At 46.0% G+C, this 18,040-nt stretch overlaps 1 protein-coding gene across 1 annotated transcript in view; it reads right to left on the reverse strand.

Moving 5' to 3' along the window:
• The window catches only part of LOC309362356 (heat shock factor protein 3-like), a gene marked incomplete at its 5' end in the record, with an annotated part of 34,838 nt that overhangs the window by 11,414 nt on the left and 5,384 nt on the right, over positions 1–18,040 (reverse strand). The window contains 5 exons of the mRNA XM_081898001.1: positions 6,950–7,055; positions 11,876–12,006; positions 12,673–12,754; positions 14,236–14,297; positions 15,284–15,359. Of these exons, the coding sequence (XP_081754127.1) occupies positions 6,950–7,055; positions 11,876–12,006; positions 12,673–12,754; positions 14,236–14,297; positions 15,284–15,359 (457 nt within the window). The remainder of the gene's footprint in view (positions 1–6,949; positions 7,056–11,875; positions 12,007–12,672; positions 12,755–14,235; positions 14,298–15,283; positions 15,360–18,040) is intronic.

The raw sequence follows: 18,040 nt of genomic DNA on the forward strand, positions 1-18,040 counted from the left end.
AGCTAATGGGGCTTCCTGCTGCCACCGTGCCGCTGGAGCACGATTTCTGTTCTCATCCTGAAGCAAAGTTCTTAACCCGAGGTATTATTTCTGGGTTAGCGGAATCTGTAACCTGAAGCATATGTAACCTGAAGCGTCTGTAACTCGAGGTACCACTGTACTGGACCCCTAACTAATATTGAAGGGAAGTTAGACAGAGTTCAGGAAAACAGGACATAAAGTGGATGTACTTAAGGGTGAACTGTGGTGGGGGGAAATGCCTTGAAGTTATCAGGGATCATTCTTCATCCACTGGCCTCCTTTTCCCTGACCTAGGAGTAGACCCAGCATCCCTGTTCTGTAATGGTCCGTGACAGAATGTTCATCCCATGTGCAGGATGAAAGAACTTAACCCAATCTGATTTGTAGAAAGAGGTACAGATGCTTCAAATGAAGAACCAATGTGATGGTCTGGGTATTTTAAAAATCTGTTTGGGATAATATTTCTGACATGTTAGGATATCCTTATACCCTTGGAATCTAAAATAGTTCTTTTTGACCTATCTAAAGCATGCTATCCTGGAAAATGATCAATAATCAGTATTATGTCTTATAACTTCTACTAAGATTATGAAAACAAATAATAATAATAATAATAATAATAATAATAATAATAATAATAATAATAATATCGGGGCGGGCAGTACATCTCCTACAATATGTGGATGGATTGAAAAAATCTGGAATATATTAGCAATTATTGAGTTAACTTATTATAAAAGAATACTGTTAGAATCAGCCTAACAGGTTTCTGGAAATATTGGGGGGGGGGGTGTTAATGTTTTGGAGTAATATGTTTAATGACAATGTTCAATCTGCTGTAATATTTTGAGTGTAGCCTCTCTGAAACTTACGCAGGGGTTACATTCTGGGGATCACGCCTAAAGCCAAAATCGTGTACAGTAAAAACCCAGTGGTGGTTGGATGCTATTTATCCTGGAACCTCTGGCTTTTAATTTTCATTTTTTATTGCCGTGCATTTAAATCACAGAACCAAAGAACTGTTGAGTTGGAAGGGACCAGCTGAATGTGCACAAGTTAAATGTGTGTAAGTTTCTGGCTTTGCTTTTTATCTTTATTAATTTTCTTTCTTTCTTTATTGAATCTAAACTTTTTAATCTAAACTTCTCCTTTTTTTAAAAAAAAAAAGGTTTGGACTCATTAGGAGACCCCTAAAAAAAATGCTGTCCTATTTGCTTCTAAGCGAAGCCAGGGAGCTCAAACAGCAGATGAGCTTGTCTCAAAATTTGCACAGAGCTGATACCACAAACTGGTAACGCATATGAGTAGGTGAAGGGGCCTCGGCCAGGAATACTGCACTTGAGCTGCTGCCAATGGCAACAAAATTCACCAGAAGGTTCATCTAATCTCCCAGCCTATCAGATATGCTCACGAGAAAGGCAATTGCTAAAGCAACTCAAGGCCAGTCAAAAGAATCACCACATCACCCGCCCGCCCCCGCCCCCTCATAATCAGTCTAGCTTGGTAAGCATCCTTAAGCCACTCAGCAATCTGAAGGAAACTATCTGGTGCCACTTAAAGGCTAAAGAGAAAATCAGAAGTTTGTAGCTACCATGATAGGTTTACTGCACCTACGGCTAATCCCTGGAGTACTGTAGTTCAGTCTCTAAGGTGGGGGGAAAACCACCACACAGGATCCCCTTCCTCCATTACAGGAGAGTGACATTTTCTTGGGCAGAGGTGGTGGGCAGGTTGGTGGGGGAGAATCTATTGAAAGTTGGGGGCTGGGGAGTAGCTTGACAAGCATTCAGGTATAGGAGGGCCTTCTCCTCACACGCACGCCGATTGCAATTCTTTCAGAAATGGAGGTTTTCTGTCTGGATGAAATCAAGGTTTTAAAGCACTTTGAAGCAGCTCAACTCCTGTGACTTCTTCAGAAAACTGCTTTTGGGGAAGGGGTGGGGAAGAATCCGAACCATTCTGTTCAAATGACAGTTATCTGGGTTTTAGAGATGGGCAGGTCAGACTATCTCTGTTTTTCAGGTACTTACGGTATTTTTCGGCCTATAGGACACACTTTTTCCCCTCCAAAAATGAAGGGGAAATGTGTGTGCGTCCTATGGGGCGAATGCAGGCTTTTGCTGAAGCCTAGAGAGCGAGAGGCGTCGGTGCGCACCAACGCCTCTCGCTCTCCAGGCTCCAGGAAGCTATCCGCAAGTCTTGCGCGCCCGGGGGAACTCCCCCCGGCGCGCAAGGCTTGCGGGCGGCAGCGTGCAGCGCGGAGCATGGGGCGCCCTCCGGAGGACGCCCCGTGCTTCGCGCAGGTTTCACCAAGCCTTGCGCACCCGGGGGATCTCCCCCCGGGAGAGCAAGGCTTGCAGACGGCAGCCTGCAGCACAGAGCACGGGGCGCCCTTTGGAGGACGCCTGTGCTTTGCGCAGGTGTCCGCAGCCTGCCGCCCGGCGGGGCGCCCTCAAGCAGAGCGCCCCGCGCGCCGGACAGACATCCGCAGCGTGGGGAGCCCTGCAGGAGTTCCCCGCAGGGCTCCCCATGCTGCGGATAGCAGCCTGCCGCCCGGCGCGTGGGGCGCCCTGAAGCAGATTGCCCCGCCCGCCGGACAGACATCCGCAGCATGGGGAGCCCTGCAGGAGTTCCCCGCAGGGCTCCCCACACTGCGGATAGCAGCCTGCTGCCCGGCGCATGGGGCACCCTGAAGCAGAGCGCCCCTCGCGCCGGGTAGACATCGGCCAGCCCCACAAGCTCGGGGGATAGCGGGGAGGCGCAGTGCCGCCACCCCACTGTTCCCCAACCTGGTTTTGGGGGGGGGGAAATAAAGGGGGGAAGTTTCCTTTATTCCCCCCCCCAAAAAAGTAGGTGCGTCCTATGGGATGAAAAATACGGTAGCTACATGCCTGTTTTGCTCCTTTCTTTTGGCAGATATGGAATATCTTTTTTAAAACAGAAAATGTGGCCTTCCATCCCTGTTTGAGTTCCTTCTTTGGAAGCTGTGAGAATTAAGGCAGAGCTGCGTAGAGCAGGCAGGTCCTATAGAAACTCCAGAAAAAGACTGCATTTGCCACATGCCCAAGTGCATGGGTAGGCAAACTAAGGTCCGGGGGCCGGATCTGGCCCAATCACCTTCTCAATCCAGCCCCTGTGGACGGTCTGGGAATCAGCGTGTTTTTACATGAGTAGAATGTGTCCTTTTATTTAAAATGCATCTCTGGGTTATTTGTGGGGCCTGCCCATAGCTGTCAACTTACAGATTTGAAAATAAGGGACCAGCAGCCAAAATAATGGATTTTGCTTAGCTTATACAGAAGTCTGGCACTGATGGAGCCATGCTGCTTTTGCTGTGACTGACTGTGTTTTGCAGGGGGTTGGACTAGATGATCCTAAGGGTCTACAACTCTGACCAAAGAAGAGTGGCAGACAAAACTGATGAATGACGTTGAGATGGCAAAGCTTACAGGCAGAATTAGAAACCACGCTCTGCTTCAGGGCGCCCCGCTCGCTGGGCGGCAGGCTGCGGACACCTGCGCGAAGCACGGGCGTCCTCCAAAGGGCGCCCCATGCTCCATGCTGCAGGCTGCCGCCTGCAAGCCTTGCGCGCCTGGGGGGAGTTCCCCCTGGTGCGCAAGGCTTGCCGACACCTGCGCGAAGCACGGGGCGTCCTCCAAAGGGCGCCCCGTGCTCCGCGCTGCAGGCTGCCGCCCGCAAGCCTTGCGCTTCCGGGGGGAGTTCCCCTGGGCACGCAAGGCTTGGTGACACCTGCGCGAAGCACAGGGCGTCCTCCGGAGGGCGCCCCATGCTCTGCGCTGCTGCCCGCAAGCCTTGCGCACCGGGGGAGTTCCCCCCCGGCGCGCATGGCTTGCGGATAGCTTCCTGGAGCCTGGAGAGCGAGAAGTGTCGGTGCGCACCTACGCCTCTCGCTCTCCAGGCTTCAGCGAAAGCCTGCATTTACCCCATAGGACGCACACACATTTCCCCTTCATTTTTGGAGGGGGAAAAGTGTGTCCTATAGGGTGAAAAATACGGTAGTTGAAAAGCTATTGTAAAGAGTTACATACATTGGTAGGATTGGCAGAAAACTTGTAGTAAAAATTTGAACTATGGATGGACAAATGATTTATAAAAGGGATGAAAGGGATGCAGAGAGGGAAATCACTACAGTAAGATGCTGCACTGGTTGGAGGGTATGCTAAGCAGCACGTCGGGGCTACCGTCGTCCTGGTGCGAGGCATTCCATCGGCCCTTCCCCACCCAAGAGAGAGAGGGAGGGAGTGAGAGAGACTCTTGCCCACGCCACCCGCCAGCCTGGCATGAGGCGGTTGCGGCGCTGCCACGGCCGCTGAAGTGGCACCCTTCTGCATCCCTCCCCATCCCCTCCTCTTCCTCCTCCCTCAGGCTTCCCCTGGCAGCGCGGTGGAAGACTCGCAAGAGAGGGGCTGCCCGCCCGCCCACTGCCACCCATCTCCTCACTATGCGCCGAGATGGAGACGCGGCAGCTCGTGCGCGCTCTCTCTCTCGTGGTGGAGGACCCCAAGCCGCTGCTTGCGAGCATGAAACCCGGGAAATTTAAGGGACATCATCAATAAGGGACAGCAGCGGGACACAGTGCTAGGATAAGGGAGTTTCCTGCCAAATAAGGGACGGTTGACAGCTATGGGCCTGTCTGGTGTTTTTACATGAGTAGAATGTGTCCTTTTATTTAAAATGCATCTCTCGGTTATTTGTGGGGTCTGCCTGGTGTTTTTACATAAGTAGAATGTGTGTTTTTATTTAAAATGCATCTTTTGGTTATTTGTGGGGCATAGGAATGTGTTCATTCCCCCCTCCCAAATATGGTCCAGCCCCCCACAAAGTCTGAGGGACAGTGGACCGGCCCCCTTCTGAAAAAAAATGCTGACCCCTGCCCAAGAGCTTTCCCCTCAAAAATACTATTCCTACTGCTATCTATCTATCTGGCAAACCTGTTGGGATAGGGCCACTGAGTCCCAAAAGAGACAAAAAAAGTGACTGTGAACTCAGAGCCACCTCTCCCCATAGCACTGCCCCACATCTCTCTGCCAGTCAGTGAAAAAGCCTCTGCCGCTTATGTTTTCCAAACTATAGTCTAGAGCTCCTGCAGAGTCCACATTCTGATCCTGAATCTTAGGGACAAAGGTCTGAAAGCACAAACCAAGAAAATAGACTTTTGATCAACCCAAGTAAGGTTCCCCCTGACAACAGGCAAGAGACTTTAAATAGGGGAACTAAAGATGACAAATGCTATCTTTCTCCTGATTCTCACATAGAACATAGGAACATCAGAAGAGCCTGCTGGATTAAGACAGTCCGGTCCAGCATCCTGTTCTCCCCAAGAAGAGGAGATAAGCAACTGGCTGGCAGTTACCATATTTTTCGCTCTATAGGACGCACCTTGTTTTAGAGGGGGAGAACATAAAAATTTTCTCCCTCTCTCTGTTCAGCGCCCCTTCAGCCAAGTGGCAGGAGAAATGGAGCCCCTTCCATTTCTCCTCCCGCTTGGCTGAAGGGGCGCTGCACAGCTCTCCCTCTCTGCTGAAGCCGGGAGAGTCTTGCTCTCCCGGCTTCAGCAAAAGGAACCCGAAGCCTCCGGCTATCCCTGAAGCCTTTGGAGCACAGCGCGAGTTCCCACTGCGCTCCGGAGGCTTCGGGTTCCTTTTGCTGAAGCCGGGAGAGCAAGAGCAGGGCTTCAACAGGAGCCTTCTGGAAACTCATTGGGTCCATCAGCCTTTGAAGTTGGACCACTCATGCAGGACCCTCGCCTCCGAGGAGGGGGAAAGATGCTGACAGCCTAAATCTCAACAGGAAGTGATCTGACTATGACAAGGGACTGATGTCAATGTTCCCCACCTTCAAATCACCCTCTTCCTGCCCAGTTGAGAATACAAGGTCCAGAATGTGGCCTACCACAAGTGTTGGGCTGGTGACTTGTTGGGACAGCCCCATGGTCATCGTGGCAGCCATGAAGTCCTGAGCCACTCCAGAGCCAGTCACCTCAGCATGGATGTTGAAGTTCACCAGAATCACCAGTCTGGGGGTCCTTAACACTGAGACCAGCTCTGTCAGCTCGGGCAGGGAGATTGCTTGGCAGCGAGGTGGGCAGTAAACCAGCAGAATCCCTAATCTGTTGTGGTTGCCCAATGCCAGGGAACACACATTCTTGATCCCTGCCCCCACACTGGACAGAGATACTGGAGAGAGAGAGAATTTCTATAGATCACCAGCAACACCCCCTTCCCTGACCCTCAAGCCTGCCCTGATGCTGCACCAAGTATCCAGGTAAGCACAACTGGGTGAGACCAACTCCACCCTGCTCACCCACCCAGGTCTCAATTATATCATGTAGACGAGCCTCCACATCCACAGAGGAACAATGGATGAGGATGGTCTCACTCCGAGCCAACTTCGCATTCAGCACCAGCAGCCATAGACCTGACAGCTGGCTGATAAGATAAGTCCTCGAGTTCAAAGAGGAACTGGCACATGGCAGAGTCACCAACTGCCTGTGCCTTGTGCCTTTTACCCTGCCCACCCCAGCTCCTACATCATTCCTCCCCCTACCCTGAACCACTGTGATGGGGCTGCTGTTCCTAGATCCTCTCTCCCCAGGTATATTCCACAAAAAACAAGAAACATGCAAGACAAAAACAGTTTAAAACTATTTAAAACATTTTAGACAATGGGTGTATTATAACAAAACTGAAACCAGCCAAGTACCCCAACCCAAAGATCTATTCAGCTGCCTCAGCTTTCAAATCTGCAGTTAGTCAGGGCCTTGCCCTCCCCCAAGACTCACAACCGAGATGGCAGTACAATGGCAAACCACTTTTTTAAATCCACAAATGCTGTTTTCGTCCTTTGTTGCATGAATGAGTGCCACTATTACAAATCTAGGAACTTGCCCACATGAAGATGAACTTACCCGAGAAAGTATTTTTGAGATATCGCTTTGCTCCTCCACACTCAGCTCCGTATCAATCTTCACAGAGTTTAATACGAATAAATTCAAGAAGCCTTCACGCTTCTTTCTATGAAGAAAAGCAGAAAGTCTAAAATTAAACAATAGGTAGAAGAAAAAAGGCAAGCGTTGCCACATTCATGGGAGAAGCCAAAGGAAAGAAGCAGCCTGATCAAAGAGCTGTTTCATGGTGGAATGAATTCCCTTAGAATGTGGTGGGCTCTCCTTCCTTGGAGGTTTTGGAACAGAGGTTGGATGGTCATCTGTCAGGGGTGCTTTAGCTGTGATTCCTGCATTTCAGGGGGTTAGACTGGATGAGCCTTGGGGGTCCCTTCCAACTCTGCAATTCTATGATCTTTTGATTCAATGGCAGGAATGTGGAGTAGCAGGGTTGTTGTTGTTGTTTTAAATAAAGTGCTTATGTCCCACCTTCCAATAGAAAACAAAAGAACACGGGTAGCTTGCTTTAAATCAAATTGGTCCATGCAGCTCAGTGTTGTCTACACTGACTGGAAGTGGCTCTCCAGAGTTTCAGACAGGAAATCTCTCTCAGCCTTACTTGGAGCCACCATTGGGGATTGAACCTGGGGACCTTCTGCATGCAAAGCCAATGCTCTACCAGTAGGCTATGGCCCTTTCCCAAACAGCCTTAACAATACAAATAGGTGCAAAGGTTAGCTTTGATGGGTAGAGCCACAGATCAGTGGTTGAGAACCTGCTTTGAAATATGTAGATCCATATGAACTTAGCTGGGATTTTTGCCAAGAGGACTCAGCTTAAATGTGATCTCAGAAAGGCACTTCTTTATGTTTTCAGGCAGTCTCTCCCAACCTGTGCTGGCTGCTCTGCAGGGCACCACATTAAAGTAGGCTGCTCTTAAGCAAGCACACATACACAGCATCACTTAACCCTGGTTGAATTATGCCTTAACTGTGAAAAGATCTTGAAGAGGCACTTGACTACTGCTTTGTAAATTTAACACACAGGTGGAACAGTGGTATTGAAACCTGATGGGAGAGAAGAGGGGACTTGATCATACAAGACTTTTAGCTTACTCACACTTCCATTTGTGCCATGATTTCCAGGCACAGGACCCTTATTTGTAGGACTGGTCTGAGCGGTTTTCTGCTTGCCTCAGTGCTTTCCCTGAGAAAACCTGTTGTTTATCACTGAAGTGGAACAAACACCAATCCACAGAAAACCCAATTGATGTTTCTTCTTGTTCAGCAGCAAACACACCTACAAATCATGGACCTGTGCCTAGGTATCATGGCATATACGAAAGTGTGGATGAGCCCTTGAAGTCAGCTCATCCCTGCATTAGATGATCACCCAAGGCCACTAATGAATCATCCTTTGGGAACCACTGGTCTGGCATTTCAAACTTTTCCTGGCAACTGCCCCCTTGGTTCCATAAACTCATCCCCAGAGCCCCCCAACCTACGTAAAGCATCGCTCAGAATACTGCTTTGCGTAACCCAATAAGGAAGCTAAAACTCAATAAAACTCAAAACAGGAACAATTAATTGCATATTTATTCAAAGTTCAATTGAAACTATTTAGTTTAATTCAACAAAATTGATGAATTTGATCCAGTGACACCAGTTTTTCAAGGTTTGAAAACTACTGACACCTCTAGCAACCACCTGCCTCTTAGCACCTGCCTAGGTAATCCCACCACCTACGAGGAGGGGATACCACCCACTTTGGAAGCTGCTGGGCTAGCTGATTTACCAGAATGCCCAACTCAAGGAATCAGACTGGCCCCCATGAAACTAGGTGCACCTGTCAAGAGAAGTGATGAGCCGTGCTTGTTTTCCACGGACATGGGCCGTCAAGGTGTCAATCAGCTTCACAGAACCTCTCTTTTTTGCCTTGATCTTTGTCTTTTTTGCCTTGACTTGGGCCGCCAAGGTGTTAAGCGGCTTCACAGAAGCTCTCTTTTTTGCCTTGGGCTGGGGTGGAGTGTCCACAGTCTGAAGTCTGCTATTGGCAGGAGTGTCTCCTGTTGCAGGCACTTGGGCCTCCCTAAGGGACATGCCACAGGCACAAGATGAGAATCCAGTACCCTTGCTTCTTTTTCTTAGCATATAATATAGTCAAAGCAACACGCCACCACTTCTATTTCATTTTATACAAAGCTAACTACAACCCTAAGCAAGCCACAACATAAATGCCATGCTAAGACCGCTGGCCCATTAACTTGATACCCCATGGAAAATCCACAGGCCTCCTAAAATGATTATCTCCAGCCCCTGTTGTGCCACAGCATCAACACTTTCCTGAGGCTTCTGAATGTAAACACCACATTGCTGGCTGCCAGGGGGTAACCTAATACTTTCAACAAGGAATTGAGCCTAGTGGCTATGACCAAATCTATGGAAAACTCAGCAGTGGCCAGAGGATTGGAGAAGATCAGTCTACATCCCAATCCCAAAGAAGGGCAGTGCCAAAGAATGCTCCAACTACCGCACAATTGCACTCATTTCACATGCTGGCAAGGTAATGCTTAAAAGTCTACAAGGTAGGCTCAAGCAGTATGTGGACCGAGAACTCCCAGAAGTGCAAGCTGGATTTAGAAGAGGCATAGGAACCAGAGACCAAATTGCAAACATGCACTGGATTATGGAAAAAGCTAGAGAGTTCCAGAAAGACATCTACTTCTGCTTCATTGACTATGCAAAAGCCTTTGACTGTGTCGACCACAGCAAACTATGGCAAGTTCTTAAAGAAATGGGAGTGCCTGATCACCTCATCCGTCTGCTGAGAAATCTCTATGTGGGACAAGAAGCTACAGTTAGAACTGGATATGGAACAACTGATTGGTTCAAAATTGGGAAAGGAGTACGACAAGGCTGTATATTATCTCCCTGCTTATTTAACTTATATGCAGAATTCATCATGCAAAAGGCTGGGCTGGATGAATCCCTAGCCGGAATTAAGATTGCTGGAAGAAATATCAACAACCTCAGATATGCAGATGGCACAACCTTCATGGCAGAAAGTGAGGAGGAATTAAAGAAACTTTTATTGAGGGTGAAAGAGGAGAGTGCAAAATATGGTCTGAAGCTCAACATCAAAAAAATGAAGATCATGGCCACTGGGCCCATCACCTACTGGCAAATAGAAGGGGAAGAAATGGAGGCAGTGAGAGATTTTACTTTCTTGTGCTGCATGATCACTGCAGATGGTGACAGCAGCCACAAAATTAAAAGACACCTGCTTCTTGGGAGAAAAGCAATGACAAACCTAGACAGCATCTTATAAAGCAGAGACATCACCTTGCCAACAAAGGTCCGTATAGTTAAAGCTATGGTTTTCCCAGTAGTGATGTACGGAAGTGAGAGCTGGAACATAAAGAAGGCTGATCGCCGAAGAATTGATGCTTTTGAATTATGGTGCTGGAGGAGACTCCTGAGAGTCCCATGGACTGTAAGAAGATCAAACCTATCCATTCTTGAGGAAATCAGCCCTGAGTGCTCACTGGAAGGACAGATCCTGAAGCTGAGACTCCAATACTTTGAGAAGAGAAGACTCCCTGGAAAAGACCCTGATGTTGGGAAAGATGGAGGGCACAAGGAGAAGGGGACGACAGAGGGCGAGATGGTTGGACAGTGTTCTTGAAGCTACGAACATGAGTTTGACCAAACTGCGGGAGGCAGTGGAAGACAGGAGTGCCTGGCATGCTCTGGTCCATGGGGTCACAAAGAGTCGGACACGACTATACAACAACAACAAGTGTAATCTTAGGAGGTTAGTACTTAACCTAGCACCAAAGCACAGGGTTCCATGCAAAGAGCCCCCTGATTCAGTACTCAGCATCTCCAGTTACAAGGATCTCCAACACAGGGGAAGACTCTGTTTAGGATCTTTCCAAGCTTTGTTCAAGCAAAACCCAGTCGGTTTTGTACTTACTCATTTCCTTGCACACTTTGCCAGCTCTACTAGCTACTTTTAAAGAAGAAGTGACTAGAAAGTACAGTATTCTGCCAAAATAAAACACTCCACAACTTTCGTACTTAACGTTAACAGAAAAACTGACAACCCATGTTTGAAAGAGTGAAACAGACAAGAAAATCAATACTTTTCAATCAACCTGGCATACTTCTCTTTACATATATGCACAGTACTGCTTTTCTTTTTAAAAAAATGTTTAGGGGTGCTCTCATTTTCCTACGTATAATGAAATACTGCCCCTCAATGAGGCCAAACTTAGATTCACAAAATGTTTAGGGGTATGCGTCCCCTCAGAAAAAAAGCACTGTCTATGCAACACTGAAAGAACGTGGTTTAGGGCCTCTGAGAACACACAGCAACTTATGGAATGATGCCTTCGTTTAAAAGCTAAAATGACTGTAAAGTTAAATGTAATTAAATAGATGTTTCCGGCTTCTAGGTAGGATTGCTGAATATTGATTGTTTTCACTTACTTATGCAAGAAGCAACATTTATTGGCATTTTGGGGTTTCCAAGCAGTCAGCCAAAGAGAGACACTCTATGCATATATCACCCAAAGCAAAAAGGGTTGCAGCACCGTCTTCAGCCTCTGAATTGTTTACTGAGAAACAGCCAGCCAACCACCTACCTGTCTAAACCACAATGCACGTTTTGAATTCTGCATCCTCACTGTTAAGTTGTGGGTGAACATATCAGACGACACAGCGATTCTTTAAACAGCTCTTGTTTATTCACAGGCCAGAACAGAACTGAACTGAAGGGTTCAGCCAGCCTGCTTATATAGAGCTCCACTAGAACGCAAGAGTAACCATTTTCTGTAACTATCCAATCACTGAAAGTCACTTTCGATCCCTTATTTGCATATGTGGACCTGAACTATCTACAGTATCCCCCTGCTGGCCCAGGGTGAGAACTTCAGTACATAACACTCACCCAGTCCCATGGGGCTCATGCACTACAGCCTGCCCATTATTTGCACCAGCAGCACCCCCTGCTTCACCCTCCATGTTGTTATGGGTCACAATCAAGTTTCTGCTGTCTGCACTGTGTCCTGGAACAGCTGCCTGCAAGAGACAAGAGTAAGAAACTAATGTGTTAGTGTGACAACACCTACACTCTAGAACTCCCTACTAACATCAGGCAGGTGCCTTCACTGTACAGTTGTACCTTGGATCCTGAACACCTTGTGACTCAAACATTTTGGCTCCCGAATGCCGCAAACTCGGAAGTGAGTGTTCCAGTTTGCGAACTTTTTTGGAACCCGAATGCCCAGAGCGGGGCTTCTGCAGTTTCTGATTGGCTGCAGGAGCTTCCTGCAGCAAATCAGAAGCCACGCCTTGGTTTCTGAGCATTTCTGGAATTCGAACGGACTTCCGGAACAGATTCCATTCAACTTCCGAGGTATGACTGTATTCTTTTCAGCCTGCCTGCTAAAAACATTTTTGTTTAGGCAAGCCTACCCAGACATATAGAATGTTGATATATGTTTTAATCTGCTTTTAGTTTATTTTAATCTTTGAAGGTTTTAAGTGCTTTTTTACAGACAATATTTTTAATTTTCTCTTGATGTTTTCTCCCTACCCCCACCCCCGCAACCATCAAGCAAGTGTATAAATCTTATGAAATAAATAAAATGTCTGACCAGTGTCATACTGGTTAAATCTTTTACCTGGGCTATTGTACACAAAGTAAAACAGGAGAATTATTTTTTAATTTTTTAAAAAGCTTACTGTTTCATGATCCTCCATAGCACTGTGAGCCTGTGGAAGGCTGTTCTTTGGACCAGGGGCTTCCGAAGCATCATTCTGAGGTCTGAGTGAGTGAGAGAGAAAAACACACACACACACACACACAAATATAACCAAATTCTTATGACATGCTTAGAAAGATATGAGGGGCCAAAACATCTAATTCAAAAATTCATCTTCTCTTCCACATAAGGCAATCCTTACCTGCAGAAGAAATGAAGGAGGCAAAGCTAGAAGTACAGATAGGTTGGCCTAAATCTTATCCACTTGCTCAAGATTTTACCCTCTTTTGCAGCATGGGAGATCCCTTTACTACTTACCACTGTATTGTTAATATCAATCATATTATGATGACTGATAAAGTATCTTCTCAAAGGCTTTCTGTTGTGTATGATTTCTACAGTAAAATCTGAAAGCCGGTCTTGTGAATTTATTTAAAATGTGTAATTTCCTACCAAGCTTTTTTCTTTTCTTTTTTCTTTTTTTGACAGGCCAGCGCCTCCAGCCTTCCTTTCCCTCATCCGTCAACTGTGGGCAGCCCTTCCATCAGGCTACCTCAGTGGGGAGAGAGAAGGGAAGCAGGAAGCTCACTCAGTCAGCTTTGCTGGAGGCCCAGTTCCACCAGACACCCGCTGGTCCTCAACTGTGCCAGTTGGGCATTATAGGAACAATTGTTTAGAAATCGGTGTTTGAGTTTTGGTTTTCTTCTCTGCCCCACCTTCCCTTTTCCCTTCTACGTTGTCGGGGTTGTTGTTGTTGTTTTAAGATCATAAGTCTTCGGGTGGGGACTGTCCTGTTTTGATTATATGTAAGCCACTCTGGAAGCTTTTTGGGCTGAAGAACCAGGCACAAACACTCCAAGTTAACATAGCAAGCTCTTGCGAGCTATGGCTCCCCAAGCATCTCTAAAAGGTGAGGACTTACAGAGAAAAGGACAAGGATGTAACAGGTGAACATGGACCATGGGGGAAGGAGCTTCTTAGTGATGAGGCACACACATTTCTTGAAGGAGGGCCCAGGTTCAATCTGTAGCATCTCCTGTTAAAATATTCTCTGGTAGGAGGGCTTGAGTTTGTGGGGAACAACTCAGAGAGCTGCTGCCAGTCAATGTATAGGAAATATTGGTCTATGGTCTGACTCGGTATAAGGCTGCTTCATGTGACTTTTCCAGGTAAGCAAGAAGCCACAGTATCTAAAGCATCCCTAAACAGCTTAAACACTAAGTATCTCCATACACGCCCACAACAAATATTTCACAAAACCAGATATAAGAAATCACAGAGATGAAGCCACAATATTTAAAATAGTGTGGTGACAGTGTGAAATGAACAGAAAGTACCATATTTCAAAGAAGCACCACTGAGGGTACCTGGGGTCTTAGTGCCTCGGCAAACCCCTTTCTCCTGGTCTTTTTCTAAGACGTTTTCCAGAGGTCAAAGCACTGCATGCTGCAAATACAAGCTTTGACTTCTTTCCCCAACTAAATAGGGGGAATTATTTTATAGGTTCATTTGGGCAACAGGAGAAGAAAGTAGTAAGAATTACCTTTTCCTTTGGGCATCCTGCCTGCCTGTCTCAGACATGCAATTCCTAATGATCTGGAGGATCTGAAGTCAAAGAGGTAGAGAGAGAATGAATGAATGAATGAATGTTAGAAGCCATGTATTCCTTTTAGCCATTGCCACAGGGTCAGGAGACAGTTCCAACTGAGAGTTAGCTATCAAGACACACCTGCCATGTTCAGGCTTGCAAGCTACAGAAGAAGGCCTGAGTTTGAAAAAGCATTTGCCATGCAGCAGCCAGCATGGGCTCTTCCTGCCCTTCAACTGCCACTTGGCAGAAGCAGTTCCGTCAGGGTGCATCAAAGAAAGACCATATCCACTCATCTCCATTCAGACTAGTCATTGCAGTAATTACTCAGTAACATTTAGGACTAGTGACCCAAGTGTACTAGTTTTCCTCTTCCTCTATCTTGTCTGCCTGCCTTTTCTTCTTGTGTTGTGTCTTTTAGATAGCAATCCTGCAGGCAGAGACTGCCTTATTTGTTAATGATTTTATGCAAGCTGCATGGAACAGGGAAGCATATTTGTGTGTTTGAATCCTCTGAATAGCTGTTTAATTTGTTTTTATATTGCTGATTTACTGGTTTTAGATTGTGTCTTGTACACTGTTTAGGTTTTTGAAAATATTGAATGGTACATAAATACTTTTAAGCAAACAAGCATTATCCCCATACTGCATATTATGGAGGTGAGGCAAGCCAGGCAGTGGTTTGCATAATCCTCCTAGAGCATTTAGGAGAGTTCTGAATGGGGGGACTTCTAAATTCACAGCTCAGCTTCAGCCACTATCCTAAATTACCCTGCCTTAACAGGACATAAAGATTACCATCTATCTCTGTGTACTTTACTCATCTACTTCTGGTATGCCATAGTGCAGCCTTTGCATAGTGCAGCCTGGTGTTGCCCTCCAGATGCCACTTCCATTTGACCAGGACTGATGGAAGCCATAGTCCAAAACACATCAGGAGGACAGTTGGTTGGCAAAAGCTGCTCTGGAACATCAGGAGAAAAGCAAAGTCTTTTTCTGGTACCTGAGATAAGACGTCCTGCTGCTGATCTTCCTTCTGTTGCAGAGAGCCCATTCCCTCAAGAACTGAGGTGGTGTTCCTGAAAGAACAGGCACAGAGGGAGGTAAGAAGAACTAAGGAAGAGGGGAAGATAGTCACATACCTGCCTTATGATGGCACAATGTCAGGGGACATTTCATGCTGCTTTTTTAGATATAGAACCAGAAATGAGAAGTGGGAAGGCAATGTACCCACTTCATACAAGCATAGTAGACACAGCTGCTTTTCAGTGCCGCACTCAGTGGAAAACCTCAGCTTGATGTGTCAGAAAAACAGTGATTATGTACTTGGACCGCCAATCCTGACGACCCTTGAGTTAACCAGCTCTTGTTCCTCATCATGCCAGGCCTGCTGGGTTGGTTCTGGGGAATTTCACATACACCTCCTTTGCTGTTCAGCCAGTCCTTGAGTTGGAAGGTACAGTACAATTGCATCTTCTGCAGGGGCTGCATTCCAGGGATAGTGTGTATATGTAAAAACACATATACTTGAAATGCCCATGCATGAGCAATCTTCTGGAGCCAGCACACCAAAGGAAGGTAGAGAGCTTTTAAGCTCTCTGCTTACTGGGTTGTGAGATCTCATCCAAGATTTCATGAGAGCCAGGTAAGCAAGACAGGGAGATTAAAAGCTCTTTCCATGCCAGAAAAAAAAACCTCTGCAATAAAAGCTTTTAAGCTCTCCACCTTCTGTGCAATTAATTTGTTTGATTTCAACCAGCTGGTCTTCAACAGCATAAAGTTGAAATCGCAAAGGTTAGACATGCATATGTACTGTACCCTTCTAAAGCAGAGGTTGGTGCCCCCTCCAGATGTTTGGATCACAACTCTTATCATCCCTTAATACTAGACCATGCTTGCTGGGGCTGCTGGGAACTGTAGTCAAAAAATATCCATTATTAATTATTTCATTTATTTGTATCTTACATTCTTTTGCTAACCGGGACTGACACAATGACACAGAAAAAATACAAAAAAATCTAAACAGAAAAGATAATCATTAAAAAGTAACTCTTAATAGACTTGTTTTTATATTGTTTCAATTCTATAAGATCTTAGTTACCTTTTAATGATTAAAAGGTGGGGGAAGATGGTTTTATTCTGACAGTCTTTGGGGAGCTGTTTTTTTAAGGAAGTGTTTTTAACAGTGCTGTTGTGCTTTTATTATCTAAAAGATAATAATTAAAAAGTAACTCTTAATAGACTTGCTTTTATATTGTTTCAATTCTATAAGATCTTAGTTACCTTTTAATGTAACTCTTAATAGAGTAAAGTAACTCTTAATAGACTTGTTTTTATATTGTTTCACTTCTATAAGATCTTAGTTACCTTTTAATGATTATCTTTTAGATAATAAAAACACAACAGCACTGTTAAAAACGCTTCCTTAAAAAAACAGCTCCCCAAAGACTGTCAGAATAAAACCATCTTCTCCCACCACTGGAAGGACAACATGGGAGCCAGTCTAGCTTCTTTGGGGAGAGAGCTTCAAAGCCTAGAAGCAGCCTCTCTAAATCTAGAGTTCGGGGCAGGTTTATATGAGGGAATAAGGTTTTTCAGATAGCTTGGGCCTACACTGCATAGGGCATCTAGGGGGCACCACGTTGGCTACGCCAGTGTAGACAGAGCTGAGGGAAAGTGTATGGTTCAATATAAGGCACTTTCCTTCAAGACAGGGGAAAAAAAACTATTATTTATTCACGCAGTGCGTAAACTATGAAATCTGCTAAGCACAAGATGTAGTGATCATCAACAAATGTGACTGGTTTAAAATGGGATTAGGCAAATTAATGGCGGATAAGTTTATTTGGTATATCAGTCATGAACAAATAATGTTATGGTGATAACTGTGTGCTTCCAGTACCGGAAATAGCAGGCCTCTGAATATCAGTTGCTCACAATTCTGAGTCTCTCAGAGGCATTTGGATAGCCACTGTAAGAACATGATGCTGAACAAGATGGGTCTTAGGCCTGATCCAGCAGGATTCCTCGCATGCCCTTATTAGAAATGAGCTATAGGTTCTCCAGCAGTTTTGACTTCACCCCTGGAGGCACACTCCATTGTCTCTCAAGACAGACAGATGCCAGTGGTACAGAATGGCTCTTTCTAACGGCCACTTCAGAACCGCCTAAATGCAAGTGAGAAACAGCCAAGTGTGAAAGTACTAATGCTGCTGAATTACCCAGAAATTAAACAGGACATTTCGGTCTCTGCCCTAAGTTGAGCTCTGCAAACAGATAACATGGCACACAAGTGAAGCTCAAAACATAGCACAGATAGAAGCTTCAAGGTACCTACAAGCTACTTAGCCATAATGCTGAAAAAGGCACTGAAAAGTGTGTGTAAATTACCCAGATTCTGCTTATTTTTGCACTCAGCATCACACTTCACCGTGGTGCCAAATCCTGCTATGCAGCCCCTACCCTACCTGTAGCTTTGCAAATGCAGGTAAGTTGAAGATGTTGCAAAACCTAAAATGAGCAGTTACAGATAGGTAGCCGTGTTGGTCTGCCATAGTGAAAACAAAACAAAATTCCTTCCAGTAGCACCTTAAAGACCAACTAAGTTATTTCTTGGTATGAGCTTTCGTGTGCATGCACACTTCTTCAGATCCCCACAGATGAACCTTGGGTTCACACGCAAGGTCGTTCTCCCCTCCTCTTGAATCAGCATAGTGGCCTTTTGCACCTGCAGGGGAAGGAATTCCACAATCGAGGCACC

The sequence above is a fragment of the Podarcis melisellensis genome, assembly GCF_964234715.1.
Source record: "Podarcis melisellensis genome assembly, chromosome: Z".
Classification (NCBI taxonomy): domain Eukaryota; kingdom Metazoa; phylum Chordata; class Lepidosauria; order Squamata; family Lacertidae; genus Podarcis; species Podarcis melisellensis.